General features: G+C 43.0%; 1 protein-coding gene across 6 annotated transcripts in view; it reads left to right on the forward strand.

The window, feature by feature from the left end:
• The window catches only part of ZNF704 (zinc finger protein 704), a 217,403-nt gene that overhangs the window by 176,728 nt on the left and 20,482 nt on the right, over positions 1 to 20,193 (forward strand). For all 6 annotated transcript variants that reach the window (XR_010936442.1, XM_067711991.1, XM_067711992.1 and 3 more), the window contains 3 exons: positions 9,019 to 9,119; positions 16,734 to 17,001; positions 19,157 to 19,261. Coding sequence is in view for 5 of the 6 variants with exons in the window: in XM_067711991.1 (XP_067568092.1) it covers positions 9,019 to 9,119; positions 16,734 to 17,001; positions 19,157 to 19,261 (474 nt within the window). In the remaining variant the exon portion in view is untranslated. The remainder of the gene's footprint in view (positions 1 to 9,018; positions 9,120 to 16,733; positions 17,002 to 19,156; positions 19,262 to 20,193) is intronic.

Here is a 20,193-nt window from a genome sequence, read left to right on the forward strand (position 1 = left end):
ACCTCTGGAAAAATCAAGAGGGGCTGATAGCTAATTACTAACGTGCTTCTTTCCATGTCAGATTCCTAATTCAGTCAGATTTTGGATTTGTCCATTGCTAAACAGGATAAAACAGTTCGGGCTCTGGAATTAGCACCCCAGCTGCCGTACTCGTGTGACCTTAGCAAATCCCTTGACCTCTCTAAGCCTCAGTTTCCTCATCTGTACAATATGGAGAATGATAGCACCATATTGATCATGTTGTTGTGAGGACTGTGTGAGCAGTAAATGCCGGCTGCTAATATTTTGCTTTCCTTTTTACCCGTTTGACAACAGACCGAATGGAATTTGAGAACTGTGGGTGTGGAGAGAGAAGGCTGCCTGCCTCCGTCCTCCATCCTGACCCATCCTGACCAGGTCAGGGCCGCTGCAGCCCTTCGGCCATCTCAGCCACCTTGGGCTTATTTAGGGTTAATGGAAGGGGCCAGACTACGTCAGGTGAGGGGTGAAGGAAGCAATGACAGTGGCAGAAATCAGGGCCCTGTGAGGAAATATGACTCAGGACCCTGCATTTCAGAACATCAGCACAAATCAAAAGCAATCACAAAATTCCAGCCTTTGTCATTTTCATTTATTTCGCTGGTGTCTTGACCATGAACCACTTTACCTGTGGACTGGAGAGAATCTCGAGTCAGAGAAAAAACAGCTCAGTTCACATAAGCTGCTTCGGTCATAGTTGTACAGTAGTAAACAGTAAACAGTAGAATTAATCATTTGCTCCATCTACGTGTTCCGTCTTTCAGAATCAGAGAGCAGCGAATCACTTTAAATTGTGAATGACTGCTCCGGAAAGAAAACAGACCCTCAAGGCCCTCACGAATACACCTGTTGCCAGTCTGCATGGACTTAATTCCTAACCCACTAATTTTGAGCAGAGAGGTGCCTTCTGTGAGAAGAACTGCTGCTCCAGAAATAGACCCGTCTGTTAGAACTGCTGGGGAGGGTGGTGCTAAGAAAAGCAGCTCAGGGTCCCACTGTACGGGGTTTCACGGTGATGACACAGCATTGCCAGCCAGAGCCCGGGAGCTGATTAACCTCAGGGAGGATCAGGGTAAAGAAGAGAGATCTAGGCAATTTAATGACAGCATCTTAGAATAGTCTGCCGGGCAGTGTGTGGTCCAGGAGCTCGAAGGACTTCAGAAATCATCGAGCCCAGGCTCAACCTTTCCAAGTTACAGGACCGCTTGATCATGTCTGGAAATGTACAGATGTCCCCAAAGGCGAGATGCACTTTTAGAAATCACTGATCGAGAAAATATATAATGACTAGGGATTTCTATTAATTCAGGAATACTTTTGATGTGGTTTTAGAAATCGTTTTAAATCTACTCTATATTTAGGTATCATTTCCACGTGATAAAATGAACTCGCTTTAAATGTATATAGTTCAGTGAGTTTTGACTAATGTCTCCACCTGAGTAACCACCACTGTGATCCAGGCCAGCAATCCTTGTGTTGTCCTCTGCAGTCAGATGCCACCCCCCACCCCAGACAGGCAGCCACTGCCCTGACTTCTGTCACTAGAGATTAATTTTGCCTGTTGAAAATGGAATCATACGGTGTGCACTTTTTGGTGTACAGAATACCAGATGTTGGCAACAGGAACCCTCATTCATCACTCTTGAGAATGTAAAATGGTACAACCACTTTGTAAAGCAGTCTGGCATTTTCTTATAAAGATAAATATAAAAATAAATACATAAATAAATAAATTTTTAAAAAGGTAAATATATATTCACCATATGACCCAGTAATTCCACTCTTAGATATTTACCTAAGAGATAAGAAAGGATGTCCACAAAAACACTTGTAGACAAATTTCATAGCAGTTTTATTCATTGCCACCCCAAACTGGAAACCTGTGGTATGTTATAAAATGGAATACTACACCACGATAAAAGGTAACTAATGACTGACATAAGGAGCAGTGGGTGAATCTCAAAAAAAATTAAGCTAAGGTATAGAAGCCAGATACAAGGGGATACATTCTGTTATTATTCCATTTACAAAACTCTTTTTGTTATTTTTAAATTTTATTACCACAGAATCTATAAATGGCACATACAGGTGAGAGATGTTTGATCCCTGCTTGGTATACATTGGAATTTACCCACACACCTCACAGATCCAAAATCACTAATCTTGTTCAGTCCTCTTGTTTTACGAATAAAGGAAGTCCCAAGGTGGTGAGGTGACATGTATAAGGCTGCTCTCCCAGTAAAGAAAAGAATTGGAATCCCTACAACTTCTAACAGTTACTGATTTTTTTAGGACAGCATTTATCAGCCTTTGGAACCTGCTGAAGCTCTGAGTAGACGTGTTGGTTCTGAAAGAGCCGTTGCAGCCTCTGCCAGGGGCGTGGCTTCCCATAAGTCAGGCTGAGGAAGCATGTGTGAGGCAGCACACTCACCTGTGCAGAATAATTGGACCCTCTTCTCTCTGGGAAGCCTGGATGCATGAGTGTCCACCCCTCGCCCATCCCAACACACACACACACACACACACACACACACACACACACCAATTGCCAAATAAAACATACATCAGGGGCTTCCTTGGTGGCGCAGTGGTTGAGAGTCCGCCTGCCGATGCAGGGGACACGGGTTCGTGCCCCGGTCCGGGAAGATTCCACATGCCGCGGAGCGGCTGGGCCCGTGAGCCATGGCCGCTGAGCCTGTGCGTCCGGAGCCTGTGCTCCACAGCGGGAGAGGCCATAACAGTGAGAGGCCCACGTACAGGAAAAAAAAAAAAAAAAACACATCAGGATCTTCTCAGTTGCCTTAGAAAAGGCAACTTGACGTTAACTCCAGGCAGCTGTCTGGTAAACTGGTCATGTGATGCTCAAAGCCATGCTTATGTACCTCCTGGAATATAGCTATAATTGAACTTATCCCTGGACTTGTCATATAATACTCCAAAATCCAGCTGTGTTTGCACTCTTGGAACTGAAGGTGACCTTCAGCAGTCATCTTGTCAGTCCTGTATACCAGTCTGGGTTCTATCAGGAAAATAGAAACTACTCCACGTACCCTGAGTACGAAATAATTCAAAACCAGCATGGATGTTTGCCATGGAAAGGGAAGCAGAGAGAAGATGAAGAAGGAAGCCTTGGTCAAAGATCTTTCTTGGCCAAAGAAGGAAACCTAGAGCCCCAAAGCAGTCGGTATGAGAGACATTCTGGAAGCTGCTGCAAAAGTGATGAGTCCCCAGGAAGTTCTTTCCAACCGTCGTAGCCCACGAGGCCAAAGTTGGGTGGTTCTAAAGAGCTTTCCTGGGTGATGCTGTGAATATCACATTGGGCATGTGTGAGATTCCATGAGTCTGCTTGTCAACTGCCAGGAACTTCAGCTTAATCAGGCAGATGTGTGGAGGACCCTAGCACGCTGTGCTTCCCAACCGACAGTGACCCCTCTCTCCCTCGGACATCCCAGCTTTGTGAACGTCTGTTCGAGCTGAGAGGAGAAGCCAGGACTGAAGCACAGAGGGGCACGTTCAGACTTGGAGGCTGCAGCTCCCCCGGCAGCTTTGCTTGGTTTGGCTCTTTGGGCAAGCTTGGATCCATGTGGCACTCTGGGTGTTTATTTAGCTATTTTCTCCCTGTTCTCCTCCTCCCGTGGCTGGCTTTCCTTTAGCATAACAGTGAGTAGTCTGTAGACAAAGGCTTTGTCTCCATTAGATGTAGTCAGGGGACTTTGAAAAGTACTTAAGCACCGTTTAAGGGGCCTCTGGTTCCACCCAGAACATTCTTCACCTAGGTAGAGAGAAGTCGCTTGATTTCATTAAAGTCAAGGTGCTCATGCTAGTATACTTTCATTCTCCAAAAATGAATCAAGCAAGTGTTACAGGGTGACTTTCATTTTAAATTTAAAATAGGGTCATTTTTATGTTTGCAAATTAATGTCAAAATAAGATACCCTTCCCCAATATTTCTACCGTGCAATTTCTACCACGTAATTATTTGTATTACATACCCTCCCAAATATATAATGTTGTTTATATTCTTTTATAACCTACTTTTTGCCCGTTTCAATCAAGGTCCTGGGGGAAGCTGGTGGTGTTCTCAAGTGGGGTGATTGAGAAGAGTTTAATGAAGAGGCTCTTTGTAAAGGTGTCGAGAGGGCTAGAAGGAATCAGAAGGGACGGTGTGGTGCCCCACGGGCAAAGGAGAAAAGCAGGGAGGAAGCAAAGTTGATCATTTTTCTTCATTTCCATTACCTACTTTTCTTTGGGCAACAGATTTCTTTGGAGCCCTTAGCAGGGGCCCAAAAAAGTATGGGCGTAATTGAGGAGATGACACACAAACACTTGCAATTGGTAGGTCTCCAAATTCCAAGGGATTTAGAGAGGATGTTGGCCCAGCTTCATCGTATTTTGGGAATTCAATACCTCTATACCAGCTGTTTCCTCCTAACTAAGGAAAGGAGTTATACCAATGACATTTATTTTTCTATAATCAGTACCAAGCTTTAGTAATCAATTCAAGAAGCAAATGCTTGACGTATTATTGCAAAGACTAGGAACAGAATGTTACACATAATGCTTGTTATGGCACAGAAATACCACTGTGATTGTCAGTTCCTAAAACGATCAGCAGTGTGACCCTTTACAAAATTCCGAAGATGTAGAATGAATTTCGTTCTATATGTTGTGTAATACTATTATATTCATTTCCAAAGACTTTATCTAACTGACTAATTGGTAGGAATCATCAAGTGATACTGGATAAGTCACATATCCCTTCTTACACCACTTTCTTCTGTTTGTGCTGGTAACACCACACTGTCTGGATTACTACCACTTTCCCCACCCTCTCTCTCTCTGGCTGCTCTTTCATCTCCTACAGGAAATATTGGATCCTGGGCCTTCTCATCATCTCTAGCTGCATTTTTTTCCCTAGATGATCTCATCCAGATCTGTTTTAAGAAATCCTTCAGCTCCTGACTCCAAATGTACATCTCTCGCCCTGACTGCCCCTCAGTTCCAGGCTCATAGATCCACGGTCCTACTTGCCAGCTCCTCTTGATCAATAACAGGTATCTCAAAATGAGCATATCCCAAACAGAACCACGACTCACAAAGCTGTAGAAGTCATCCTTAACACCACCCCTTTTAACATTCCTCACGCTCAGCCCAACAGCAAGTATTGTGTCATCTGCCTCAAAAATTGATCTTTTTTTTTTTATTGGAGGAGAGCTGATTTACGATGTTGTGTTAGTTTCAGGTGTACGGCAAGGTGGATCAGTTATACATATACATATATCCACTCTGTTTTAGATTCTTTTCCCGTACAGGCCATTACAGAGCAGCAGAATGGATCTTGACTGTGTCTACTTTTCTCCATTCTCACTGCCTAAACCTCCTTCCAGCCGCCCTCTTCTCTGACCTGTGGGAGCATCACACTGGTGACCTTATTGTTCTCTCCCCAGAAGAGAGTGATGTTTTCTTAAAGCCTAAATCATATAATGTTGTTCCCCTCCTTAAACCCCTTCAGTAGCTTCTTTATTTTAGAATAAAATCCAAATTCCTTACCTTCTCCTACAAGACCCTGCATGATCTGGCCCTCCTTGCCTCTCCACATTATTTCAAACAGATCACAGCCTCTCTCCTTTCCCTCTAAATTCACTGTCCTTTCTTGCCCTACAATATGTCAAGCTCTGCCCCATCTTCACACCTTTGCATTAACTCTTCCCTCTGCCTGGAAAACTCTAGCTCATAGCATGACTTGCTTCTTCTCCAACCTTCAGGTCCCAGCTCAGAAGTCACTTTCTAGAGGCTTTGTCTGACCTGCAGCCCACCCCCATTTCCAGTGACCTTACCATACCTGAAACCATCGTCATTTATTATCATTTCTCTGTCTCTCCCACTAGGATCTAAGTTCCTGGAGCACAGCTTCTTAGATTTCTTTCTGTCACCAGCCACTGGACTATTCCTTGCTAAATAGCTACCTGGTTTAATGAATAAAGGACTACCATCAGCAAAAAGGCTTGGAATGAATCAGAAAGTGTTTTCATCTATCATGACTTCACTTCCAGAAGGATATTTGGACTCTCAGATACCTGTAATTTTGGTTCGAGTCATTAATTCCCTTAAGTGGAGGATAATTTTTAATAGTATAGCTTCATTGTTTGAAAAACGGGCAGAAAGCATTCCTAGGGTGAGGATTTGTTCATTCATACTGTTAAGTTGTCATATGCTTTGAATAAAAAACACCAAGCAGAATTCTTTTTTGTGAACCTTGGGGTTGGGGTGGGGGGGCAGGGCAAGATTTAAACTCTCCCCCTTTGGTTTATCTTACATCTCAGGCATTTGGATCAGTGGCTCAAGGAGATCAGGGAGCCTGAAATCTGTGAACTGTCTCCTTAGAATAAACACCGATGCATCAGGATCGTGTACTTTAAAGTTTCCTAATTCTGTCTCTGCTTCTCAGCTCCCCTCACATCCCTCTCTCACCTTCTGCTCCCTCTCTTCGCTGCTGCAGCTCCTAGGGCTCAGTACTGCCCATCGCAGCGGGGAGCACAGGCAGGCTATCTGAGATGCCCGGGAGCTACAGTGGGAGTGGCTAGGTTGCTGTGTCAGGAACGCCGGCCACCTGGCCAGAGCCCCTGGGACCCCTAGGCCACTGGGCTCATGAAGCCCACAGGAGGCGTGGGCTCCTTCTGCTGTCACTAATCTTTCCCAGCAGACTGTGGCCATGTGCCACCACGCTCTGTCCTCCACTTGCCACGCTGTAAGTGACCATTCCCAACACACAGGGTATCCTCACTCCGCGAAGTTGCCAGGTACCTTGTTTCAACTGAGAAACCTAGAGAAAGACTTGGGTGCGGGTGGGTGGCTGGCTGGATCAGGATATTAATCCCATCATAATAGCTGATGAATCATCCTCTAAATGTGTAAATGATTGCTTTCTAGAACAGGGCTTGAGGGCAGAAATCCTCCTAGACTTGTAAACAAAGCTACATCAGTTCTGTCGTCAGTTCAAGGAAGGTGTCATGACTACTATGTTGACTGGTCAGGGTAGGCTTACGGTTGAAATAACCCATTCCCAAACGTCAGTGGCTTAACCCCGTAAAGGACTTCTCGTGTCACAATCCAGTCAGGTCAGCGGGGGTGGTGAAGGGGTGTCTCTGCCCCACACAATCCTCCAGGGACCCAGGCTCCTTCCTCCTGGTACAGAGGTTCTTAACCTGGAGTCCACAGGTCCCGGAAAGGGGGTGGACAGAATTCAGGGAGTCTGTGAACTTGGATGGGAGAAGAAGTATATCTTTATTGTCATGAATCTTTTAACTATAATATAGCATTTCCTGCAATTATGATCGAAGACATCAAACCACAATAAAGTTAATGCCACCTGTGACTTTAGTATCAATAGAAATCATGGATATTTTCATATCACCTTTCAATTTTAGCAGATATCATGAAATCTCATTTATGCTTAACACTACTTTGAAATTATGGTAGTTACTAGACTCACTTAAAGATCTTGTTATTTAATGGGTTAAAGAGTACATATATTACCATTTCACAAAATTTTAAAATATTTTGATAGCTGTTTCAGTACTCTTGCAGTTTTTCGTAATCCTATGTATTTTATTTTAAACATTAAAAAACATTATTCAAGAAGGGGGCCATGGAATTTAACAGACTGCCAGAAGGGTTCATGGCAAACAAAAGATTAAAAATCCCTGATCTAAACAACAAGGTCTGACTATATAGCACAGGGAACTATATTCAATATCCTATGATAAACCATAATGGAAAAGAATATTTAGAAAAAGAATGTGTGTGTGTGTGTGTGTGTGTGTATGTGTGTGTGTGTATATATATATAAAACTGAATCACTTTGTTATACAGCAGAAATAAACACGACATTGTAAATCAACTATACTTCAATTTTAAAAATATTGAAAATTTAAAAACCTCTGATCTAGTGGTTCTACTGTCCCCTAAGTCCTTGGGTATCCCCTACCTCTAGTCAGCAGAGGGGGCTTGAGTGACATTGAGAAGTAGTTTAGGGACAAGGCTTAGAAGGAATGTGTGTCACTTCTGCCCATGTTCCCCTGGCCCTGACCCCACCTAACTGCAAGGGAGGCTGGGAAGTGAAGTCTAGTCTGTTCCCAGGCGAAAACGGGATGGGGCTTGGTGAGTACATGGAAGTGATTGTCACCGTGCCCATGGAAACAATTAGCAAAGAGACAGCAGTCCAACGACAAGCACCCTCCCTGGAGAAAACTCACTCCCTGTCAAATTCACTCCGGGAAGTATAATCATAATAAGACCATAATAGCTGCCATTGGTTGAATAATTACTCCCGTCAGTATTGCGCTAAATGATTCACTTTCATGACCTCATTCAATCCTCATAATAACCTTATGAGACAGGTACTATTGTTCCTACTTGATAAATAAGGAAACCAGAACCTGAGAAAGGCAGTCCAGAATCGGTGCTCTCAATTCCTGTGCTGGACTGTTTTGGAAAACTTCTGAGATCCTTGTAAGAGAAGATGGAACCGTATCCTGGTGGAGAGAGTGGTTCCTGGAACCAGACTCCCAAACTTCATATCCCAGCTTTGCTGGAAGCTGGCTCGTAGCCAGGGCAAGTTTTCCTGAAAGCTTTCCATGAATCTGTAAAATGGTGATAATAATAGCTTCCATCTTTTAGGATTAAGTGAGATAAATTCTTAGACTAGCACCTGGCACGTGGTAAGTGCCCAGTGAATGTTAGACACTGTCATTAATGCCTAAATGACACTGTGACCACCTCAATGAAAGTGAACTAAATGTTCCAGCAGGGCTCAGTATTCATGAAGGATGCAAGAAAATCTCTGAGGTCACCAAGATCCTCCCCAGCCAGGGGGTTTCCTAGAATGGTGTGCTGAGTTATAGTCAAGAGAATGGGACGCTGCTTCTTTTCTAATGAAGGAAAAAATTAAAATTGTTGGGTTAGTTTTCATTTTAATGTAACTTTCTCTCCCATGTATAGAACTCCATGAAGGTGATGTTCAAATGCCTCTGGAAAAACTGTGGGAAGGTTCTGAGCACTGCAGTGGGTATGCAGAAGCACATCCGGACCATTCATCTTGGGTAAGGCAGCCCTCCCTTCAGAGCTTGGCGTGTCTCCATCAGTTCGATCCAGGTCACTTGCACTCAGAATTACACACCACACTGTGCCTTAAAAATTCTGAACACAGGACTAGGGACTCAGCCAGCTGGATCTTCCTGATCACCATGGAGATGCCCACGGCAGATAACATAGGCCAGTATGGCAAGTGGAAAGAAGGTGACTCACATTTGTAAAGCCTCCCTAATATACTCACTAAGTCAGGGGTCCCCAATCCCAGGACCGAGGATCGGCACCCGTCCGTGGCCTGTTAGGAACCGGGCTGCACAGCAGGAGGTGAGCGGCGGGCAAGTGAGCGAAGCTTCACCTGCATTTACAGCCGCTCCCCATCGCTCGCGTTACCGCCTGGACCATCCTCCTCCACCACCCGCCCTGTGGAAAAATTGTCTTCCAGAAACTTTGGTCCCTGGTGCCAAAAAGGTTGGGGACCGCTGCACTAAGTGACATTAAACACGTCGCTGCTTGGAGCCTTAGGTCCTTCTGAAAATGAGGCTAATTATATCAGCCCTGCAGCGGCATGTGTGAGGGTCAAAACTAAAATGTATGCTAGAATAATTTGTAAAAGATGGGCCACTAGGGTAGGGTAGGGTAGGGTAGGGTAAGGGGTCCTTGAACCCCCTGAAATTGTCTGTAAAGTTAGATGTGCACTTTTTTCCCAGTGGAGTGTATTCGTGACTTTGAGCCTCAAAGGCAGATATAACCTGAAAAGGGTTTAAGAACCCCAGTGACAATCAGTGCTGCTGTTGCTATTCTTATGATGCCTGATGACCTGCTCTATCATTTTCTGTTGCCCAGATAAGTCCTTTATTTGTACAACTGACACTTCCTTGTGTTATATAGAAACCATTCTAAGGAAAGATGAAACTAAGTTTCTAGCAACAGGGATTAGGGGGCCACTCCAGAGGGGCAATGGTAGTTCAGTTGCCTTGTGCTCTAGTCTCTGGGTTTTTCTTGTCCAGGAATCTGGGACTGAGAAGAGACCTTGAGAAGCTGTAAGTCATAACCAGTGTGCATAAGGCAAATCCAGATACATGACCAGCCCCCAAAATGCTTGGACACAGAGGAGCCCTTTCAAAAAGATGAGTGTTGAGAAATCAACACTACAGTCGCTTTGCCCAGCAAGGGATAAATTTAGGGAATGCATCATCCATTAAAAAAAGTGGTAGAGGGCTTCCCTGGTGGCGCAGTGGTTGAGAGTCCACCTGCCGATGCAGGGGACACGGGTTCGTGCCCCGACCCGGGAAGATCCCACATGCCGTGGAGCGGCTGGGCCCATGAGCCATGGCCGCTGAGCCTGCGCGTCCGGAGCCTGTGTTCCGCAGCGGGAGACGCCACAACAGTGAGAGGCCCGCGTACCGCAAAAAAAAAAAAAAAAAAAAAAAAAAAAAAAGTGGTAGAAAAAGAAAACAAGAACTGGTTCTAAGGTGATTTTGCTGATTGGTGTGGCTCGGCCCCTTCAGTGACTGGAGAGAAGCAGAGATCTATCTCCCTAACCTGTAGGCTTGGGATGCTGGAGACACAGCCAGACCCTTCCAGGGCACAGCACGTGGAAAGTCACCAAGCGCCGTGGGTGCGGCCCAGCAAAGCAGGGAGTCTGCTCCGCTAGCCTGAGGGTCCACTTCATCCTCCAGGAAACACCACACTGAAACACTGCGGGGCAGAATGCCCTCCTATTCCTAAAGGCTTCGGAGAAGGAGATCCTGCAGCTTCTCCCCTCAAACCTCACTGTCAGCACAGCTCACAGAGTAAATAGCTCAGAGTTCTTTAAAGGTTTAGGAAGGGCTTCTGGAAGCTATAATCAGGACTTGGGGTGTTTGTTTTAAGGTCTCTCTGCCCAACGATTCGAATCCTATTCAGCACTACACAGAAACACATGCCACATATATGTATTTATAGACTATAAACGGCATCACAGGATTTTCCTTTGAGCTTCTGGGGTGCTCTCGTGGTGGGTGAAATTCAGCGTGCAGCTGCTGTATTCACTGCCCTGGGATTCCCTTTTTACTCTGTGTGCTTCACATCGCCTTGGTGAATTAGGATTCACATCCCTGCCAGCCATCGCCCAGGAATGGGCCTGCGTTAGCAGGACTCCAAGGCTGCTCTGTCTGTGTATGAAGCTCTCATGGACCTGGGTGGGGTTCGGAAGGGGACCGCCTTTGCCTTAACCCATGTCCTCCATGATGTGACTGTAGGAGGATGGGGCATTTTTAATGAGTGTTGGCTGTGGGACCTAGGGGAAGAAGGGGGCATTCCAGAACCCCCAAATATGTGTCTTGCATCTGATGTAGCTGCAGTGCACACCATGTCAGTATAAAAAGTACACTGTTTTTCTCTTAAGTCTCACTCCATTCTTATACACCAGGGGCTGGTCCTGATTTATCCCCGTGTAGGACACACAGTTTCCCCCAGGCCTGTGTGTCTATTAGGTGGCACTCAGGCAGCCAGTAGCAACTCGGCCTGCCCTTTACTGGAGAGGAAGTGGGGACAGGAATAGAACAGGCGCACATTCTTCAGCCCACTCTCTGGGGTCTTCCGTGCTCTGCTTGTAGGAAAGCCAAGCCCAGCCTGACCTGGTACAGTGCAGACACCTCCCTAGACGCCTCCGCCTGAGACCTCAGGGGAAATGGAACGAGGCTGGGAGAAGCCCCCGATGTGGCTAAACCGAAAGGCCGAGGAGAAGGGGAGACTTGTGTTTTAAGTTCTATACAGGGATTGTAAGTGGGAAAAAAGTTTATTCCGAGTCAGTGTCCTGCGCCTGCTGGATGTGGTCATGAAATTTGGGGATGCCCCAGGGAAGGGAGATGTGCAGAGGCTATCCCATAAAACCAAGTGGCCAGATGTGCACCATTTCCCTAGAAATTCATAAATCCAATGAATGTTATTATTTACTCGACAGTTATTTTATGCAAAGCTTTCTGTGGAAAAGTACAATTTTCCATGTCTCCGGGAGAAAAACTGCGGAAGTACTAGAAGATATTTTTCCTGGTGATAGTAAACATTGAGGCTTTTTTTTGTACATATAAATTTATTTATTAATTTTTGGCTGCCTTGGGTCTTCGTTGCTGCCTGTGGTCTTTCTCTAGTTGCAGCGAGCGGGGGCTACTCTGCATTGCGGTGCGCAGGCTTCTCATTGCGGTGGCTTCTCTTGTTACAGAGCACGGGCTCTAGGCGCGCGGGCTCCAGTAGCTGTGGCACGCAGGCTCAGTAGTTGTGGCTCACGGGCTTAGTTGCTCCACGGCATGTGGGATCTTCCTGGACCAGGGACTGAACCTGCGTCCCCTGCGTTGGCAGGCGGATTCTTAACCACTGCACCACCAGGGAAGTCACAACATTGAGGCCTTTTAACATCAGCCTTATTTTTATTTAATACGCACTCAGTGCTTATTATGTGTGCGGTACACTTCTAAGCATGTATGCAGTAGGCCTCCATACCTGCAGCTGCGGAACCCACAGATATGGTGGGCCAGCTGTGCTATGTCATTTTTTTTTGTTGTTGTTTGTTTGTTTGTTTGTTTGCTGTACGCGGGCCTCTCACTATTGCGGCCTCTCCCATTGCGGAGCACAGGCTCCGGACGCGCAGGCTCAGCGGCCATGGCTCACGGGTCCAGCCGCTCTGCGGCATGTGGGATCCTCCCGGACCGGTATGTCGTTTTATATAAGGGTGCAGGCTGCCAAAATCACACACACAGCTAGAAGCTGTCAGGATTTGAACCCAGGAGATCCGACTCCAGAATTCATGCTGGGAATCACTGTGCTATAACATCAGCTTCCTTCGTTCATTCATTCAACATTTAATAGGCACCTACTGTAGGCCAGATGCGCTGATATATGTGTAGTGTGACACAAAGATGAACAAGACATAGCCCTAGAGAATCAGTCTTAGGGAGGCGACAGGGGTTTAAAAAAAAATTGCAGAAATGTACCAAGTCATTACATAAAGTGAATTAAATAAACTGAACGCACCTCACAGGGAGCTCAGAGGATCTAACAGTTCGGAATTAAATCCTAACACCTAACGTGCAAAATACTTCCCCGATTTGAGAGCTCAGGTCACTTCCACCTCCCACCTCTCGCCCGGCCACTGTCAACTGCTCCACAGTCTGCTCGCTGGCCTCCCACCCCTCTTGCCCTCCTCTCCTCTATTCTCTCTCCAGACAATTGCCAGAGTGATCCTTTTAAAAAGTAACTTATGAGGGCTTCCCTGGTGGCGCAGTGGTTGAGAGTCCACCTGCCGATGCAGGGGACACGGGTTCGTGCCCCGGTCCGGGAAGATCCCACATGCCGCGGAGCGGCTGGGCCCGTGAGCCATGGCCGCTGAGCCTGCGCGTCCGGAGCCTGTGCTCTGCAACGGGAGAGGCCACAACAGTGGGAGGCCCGCATACCGCAAAAAAAAAAAAAAAAAAAAAAAAGTAACTTATGAGTCTATTTCTGTTTTGTAAATAAGTTCATTGGTATCATTTTTTTAGATTCCATATATAAGTGGTAGCATATGATATTTGTCTTTGTCTATCTTACTTCACTTAATATGAAAATCTGTAGGTCCATCCATGTTGCTACAAATGGCATTAGATGGCATTAGAAAACAAACTTATGGCTACCACAGGGCATAGCATGAGAGGGGGTGAACTGGGGAGAGATAAGTTAGGAGCTTAGGATTAACAAATACACAGTACTGTATATAAAACAGATAAACAACAAGGACTTACTGTATAGCACAGGGAACTATGCTCAATCTCTTGTAATAACCTATAATGGAAAAGAGTCTGAAAAAGAATATATATATGCTTTATATATATATATATATATAATAAAAATATATGTATGTAATTACTTTGCTGTACACCTGAAACTAACACAACATTGTGAATTAACTATACTTCAATTTTAAAAAATAAAAAAATAATAAAAAGTAACTCAGAGTCCTCAAAATCCCTGGAAGCTTCCATCACATTCAGGACAAAATCCCGTCTTTCCCCAGGGCTACAAGGCCCTGTGCGATCTTGCCTCTGCCTTCCTTGCCACGCTTCTCTCCTTACTCTCTGCCTGGTGCCCCGAGCACCAGCCGCCTGCCTCTCTGCCCTTCTTGGAAAGTGCCAGGACAGCCCACCCCAGGACTCTGTGCATTCTTCCCACATGGTTCCCACATGGGTTTCTCCCTCACCTCATATAGACGTCTGCTTAAATATTACCTCCTCGGAGAGTCTTCCTCTGAACACACTATTTAAAATAATGCCCCCGTCATTTAAGCTGATTAAGGACACTCTTAATGCTGCTTAATTTTTCTTTCTGGGATGTATCACTACCTGATGTATTAAATGTCTATTTCCTTGTGGGTTTACCTTTTTTATGAGTTATAGTCGATGTACAATATTTTATAAGTTACAGATGTACATTCTGGTAACTCACAATTTTTTAAGGTTATACTCCATTTATAGTTGTTACAAAATATTGGCTATATTCCCTGTATTGTCCAGTAATATATCCTTGTAGCTTATTTTATACATAATAGTTTGTACCTCTTAATCCTCTACCCATATACTGCCCCTCCTCCTTCCCCTCTCCCCACTGATAACTACTGGTTTGTTCTCTATATCTGTGAGTCTGCTTCTTTTCTGTTATATTCACTAGTTTGTTGTGTGTTTTAGATTCCATATATAAGTAACATCATACAGTATTTGTCTTTCTCAATCTGACTTATTTCACTTAGCGTAATACCCTCCAAGTCCATTCATGTTGTTACAAATGGCAAAAACTTCATTCTTTCTTAATGCCTGAGTAGTATTCCATTGTGTGTGTGTGTGTGTGTGTGTGTGTGTGTGTGTATCTCACATCTTCTATATCCTTCATCTGTTGATGGACACTTAGGTTGCTTCCATATCTTGGCAATTGTACATAATACTGCTATGAACATTGGGGTGCATGTATCTTTTTGAATTACTGTTTTGTTTTGTTTTTTTTTAGATATATACCCAGGAGTGGAATTGCTGGGTCATATGGTAGTTCTATTTTTAGTTTTTGGAGAAACCTCCATACTATTTTCCACAGTGACTACACCAATTTACATTCCCACCAACAGTGTACAAGTGTTCCCTTTTCTCCATATTCTTGCCAACATTTGTTATTTTTGTTCTTTTTGATGATAGTCATTCTGACAGGTTTAAGGTGATACCTCATTTTGGTTTTGATTTGCATTTCCCTGATGATTAGTGATGTTGAGCATCTTTTCATGTGCCTGTTGGCCATCTTCATGTCCTCTTTGGAAAAACATCTATTCAGATCTTCTGCCCACTTTTTAATAGGGTTGTTTTTTTTTTTAATGTTGAGTTAATGAGCTATTTATATATTTTGGATAGTAACCCCTTATCGGTCATATCACTTGCAAATATTTTCTCCCATTCAATAGGTTGTCTTTTTGTTTTGTCAGTGGATTCCTTTGCTATGCAAAAGTTTTCAAGTTTAATTAGGTCCCATTTCTTTATTTTTTACTTATATTTCCTTTGCTTGGAGACAGATCCGAAAATTATTGCTACAATTTATGTCAAAGAGTGTTCTGCCTATGTTTTCCTCTAGCAGTTTTATGGTGTCATGTCTTACATTTAGGTCTTTAATCCATTTTTAGTTTATTTTTGTGTATGGTATTAGGGAGTGTTCTTATTTCATTCTTTTACATGTTGCTGTCCAGTTTTCCCAGCACCACTTATGGAAGAGACTGCCTTTTCTCCATTGTATATTCTTGCCTCCTTTGTTGCAGGTTAATTGACCACAAGTGTGTGAGTCTATTTCTGGGCTCTCTATTCTTTTCCATTGATCTATGTGTCTGCTTTTGTGCCAGTGCCATACTATTTTGATTACTATAGCTTTATACTGAAGTCAGGGAGCATGATTCTTCCAGCTCTGTTCTTTCTGAAGATTGTTTTAGCTATTTGGAATCTTCTGTGTTTTCATACAAATTTTAAAATTATCTGTTCTAGTTCAGTGAAAAATACCATTGGTATTTTGACAGGGATTACATTGAATCTGTAGATGCCCTTGGAGAGTGTGGTCATTTTAACAATATTAATTCTTCCAATCCAAGAACACGGTATATTTTTCCATCTGTTTGTGTTGTCTTCAATTTCTTTCATCAGTGTCATACAGTTTTTTGAGTACAGGTCTTTTACCTCTTTAGGTAGGTTTATTCCTACGTATTTTGTTCTTTTTCATGTGTTCCATTATGGGTTTCTTGTCTGCCTCTCCCCCTAGACTGGATGTTCCATCAGGGCAGAGTCTATTTATGTTTTGTTCACTGTAATAGTGGGACTCTAAAAAAAGAGCCAGGACATAGTAGACTCTCAGTGAATTGTTGTTGAATAATTGATTGATTGATTGGTTGATTAATTGAATAAATTGCTTTAGGAAGTTAAGGAAGGCTTCCCTGGAAGTGGACAGCTGAGTGTTGCAGGATAGGTAAGAGTTTGCCAGGCAGACAGAACAGAGGAAAAGCATTCCAGACAGAAGGACCAGCATGTGATGTGCCAGATTTCAAGGCAAGAAAATGGCTTGGGTGAGTAGGATTGTTTTGCTCTCTTTTGCATTAGGCGTGTTGGGGAGTCTGACTACAGTGATGGAGAAGAAGACTTTTACTACACTGAGATCAAGCTCAACACAGACTCGGTGGCAGACGGACTGAGCAGCCTGGCCCCGGTTTCGCCCTCCCAGTCCCTGGCTTCGCCTCCTACTTTCCCCATCCCAGATTCCAGCAGAACAGAAACTCCTTGTGCCAAAACTGAGACAAAATTGATGACACCCTTGAGCCGCTCTGCTCCCACCACCCTCTACCTCGTGCACACCGACCACGCTTACCAGGTGACTGGCAAGGGACCGTGAGAGTAATCACTTTACTCCTGACCAAAAGCAGTAGCATTCTGACTCTTTTTCTCCTTTTAAAGCCAGAATCTCGCACAGATGAAACCCTGTAGGTCCTTGGACTTTGCAGTACTGATTGAAGATCTGATCCCTGAGACGCTGTTATGAGAATTAAAATCCTTAATACTGTAAAACTCTCAGAAGGGAGCCTGGCACATGATATAAGTGCCTGTTAAATAAAAAATAAAATAAGTGAAAAGATGAGCATTGAAAAGTGCTGACACAATGCCACTTTCGTCCTGCACCCCAGTCTGGGACTTAGTGCACTCCCTTCTGAATTGGTAACTCACTCTCTCAGACTGGAGCTCTGGTTGTCAGTGTTCCCCAAATCAACAGTGTCAGCATCACCTGGAAACTTGTTAGAAATGTATATTTCTTGGGTTTGCCCCAGACCTGTGGGACCAGAAGGAGGGGTGGGGCTGAGCAGTCTGTGTTTAACAGACCTTCTAGGGGATTCTCCTTCACTCCAAAGTCTCATAAGACCTTAGAGACAAATCCTGCAAATACAGGACACGGCTAAAGCTCCTTTTCCCCCAGCAATTATGAACTCTTTTAAGTGTTGATTTAGTAAGATTTCAATACACTCAGATTTTTAAAAAAATTTTCCCATAATTATCAACCACCTTATGTAACTTTTTAGAAGAAAAATCTCCTGTACATATTTGTAATTGTGTTCTCCCACCCTTGTTTTATAAACACTTTCCGTAGAACTGAATATATAACCGAATTCAATTAAATAAAAACATTAAATGGTTTTAATCATTCTTTTTGTTAGGGATCTACTTTTTAGTCTATCCAGCTTTTTAATTGTCATTAGTAAATCTACAGAGGATACCTCTGTGCCAGTAGCTTTATTTTTTCCTTAGATTTCCAGAAGAGTAATTATTGAATCTTAGGCTATAACATGAACAGCTATGTATTGCCAGTTACAAAACCACTGTCACTAGCAGCTGTATGTATAAAAGTAGAAAAACTAAAGCAGTAGAGGAAGAATTCAGCCATTTATTTAGTAGACTTCAACTCAAGAGCAATAGAATAGAGCTACTTATTAAATTAGTTGATGCAATAACTTTCATTCCTGACTCTTCTTAACGGCAGTCAAAAGAATTATTCATTCCTTTGTTCTTGTTTGTCAGTGTTGCATTTAGGTCCGAAATCGTGGGCTTGAACCAACTTAATTAAATTATTTTGCTTATCTATATAATGAGAGTTGGAACACACACTAAGGGGTCTAGAAATTCCTTCCCAAACCATATATTCACAGTATTGGGATTTTTCTGTTTACAGATATTATAAATGCTCAGCATAAAAATATTAGAAACATAAGCAAAGAAAGAAAATCCATCCTTAGTCCCAACAACAAGAAAGCCCCTTGGTTCATATTTTTGGTATGTCCTTCAAAAGTATTCTATGTGTGTATGTATACTCATTTTTTTAAAAAAATGGAATCTATTGTAGTACTGTTTTCACTGTGCTTTGTTTTTTCCACTTAATATCCCATGAACATTTTCCCACGCCAATGAGTATTCTTCAACAACATCATTTTTAATGGCTCCGTGGCTATATCATGATATATCTACCCTTTTCCCTATTATTGGACATGTGTTTCCAGTTTTGTTAAATATAATACATAGTTCTGCAATGAACATCCTTATATCCATTTCCTGAGGATAAATTCTAGAAGTGGAATAGCTAACATACAGAACGCTAAGAATTTTTATATGTATTGCCAAATTACCCTCCCAAAGTGTTGTAATTTACAACCTACCATCACTGCATAAAAAAGTGACTCCCCAACTTGATAGTGAGGAATTGTATACCACAGATGTCCTAAAATAGGTATATGTATGTATAAGCAAATTTCTTTTCAGAAATCAGTAGTCAAAAACTCTCTCCTTTTATACCTTCAATTGCTTAGATAGATAAAAAGTTTATCTCTAGCTACTCTCTTTGACTGTGTTTAATTTCCTCCTGTTGTAATTTAGTCATTAATATAGCTGAGATTAGTTCTGAGGCCCTACTTTGGAAATGACAGCTTAAGACTCTGAGGTGAAATGTTCTTTCATAACAACTTCCTCTGTTTTCTATTTGACAGGCCACGCCCCCTGTGAACATTCCAGGATCGGCCAAGTTCACCCCCAATGGCAGCAGCTTCAGCATATCTTGGCAGTCTCCTCCAGTTACCTTCACAGGCATTCCAGTAAGTAAAAAAGCAAAAAGCCAGAAATCTGGTCAAAGCCAAACGTATATTTAGAGAACAAATTGTAGAAACATGCAAGAAAAAGATGAAAATTGGAATGCCAGAAGAATTCTTTTTTTTTTTTTTTAAATGATATTTGTAAACTCAGCGAGGTGTCTCGTGGTCCAGACAGGCCCAACTTCTTTGTAAAAAGGTGTTTTGACTGGAATTTTAGAAACTAAAAGACAGTTTCATCTGTTGATAAACAACTTGTTGGAAATATATCAAGATATTTTGTGTGGGTGGCGTATTTGTATGTTTCCAAAAAGCTTTATAAAATTAATAGCTGAACTCAGACCCTGAACATAAAAGAAAGAGATCCTATACGTAAATGGCATTTATCATTATGAGTAACTTTATAAGATTTGACTTTGAAATTGTTTGTGGGTATGTCATTTTGCAAGTTCAAATAGTAGAAATTGAAATCACTTTTTTTCTTCCAAAGCCTGAATAGCCCATGCTGAGGGGTAATTTGCAAATAAATGAGTGCTGAAATATGCCATCGGGTTTAAGTAGTATATAAGAATTGATTTGATATGGTAAATGATTACTGTCTGAAAACTCAGCATGAATGTGCTTGATTCTTAACTATTCATTTCAAAAGATATCGGGTCTTTTATAGCTTATCACAGAATATCCATAGACCCCCATACCGCTGATGCTCAAGGGGGTTTATAACTCCTGATAAGGTTCAGGAAAGTGGCTTATGATGATAGACATTAACCTTATTTTCTCCTCTCCACCCCTCTCCCTATGGACCTCACAAAAGCTTCTTATTGCAACCACTGGCAACTCCCAGAGGTTTCCAGCAAATACCAAGGCCTCCTGTGGAGCTGATAAAAATGAAAGTGGCTCAGTCAATTACGCTGTGCTCTGTCAATGAATATTTATTA

The sequence above is a fragment of the Pseudorca crassidens genome, chromosome 17 (assembly GCF_039906515.1).
Source record: "Pseudorca crassidens isolate mPseCra1 chromosome 17, mPseCra1.hap1, whole genome shotgun sequence".
Lineage (NCBI taxonomy): Eukaryota > Metazoa > Chordata > Mammalia > Artiodactyla > Delphinidae > Pseudorca > Pseudorca crassidens.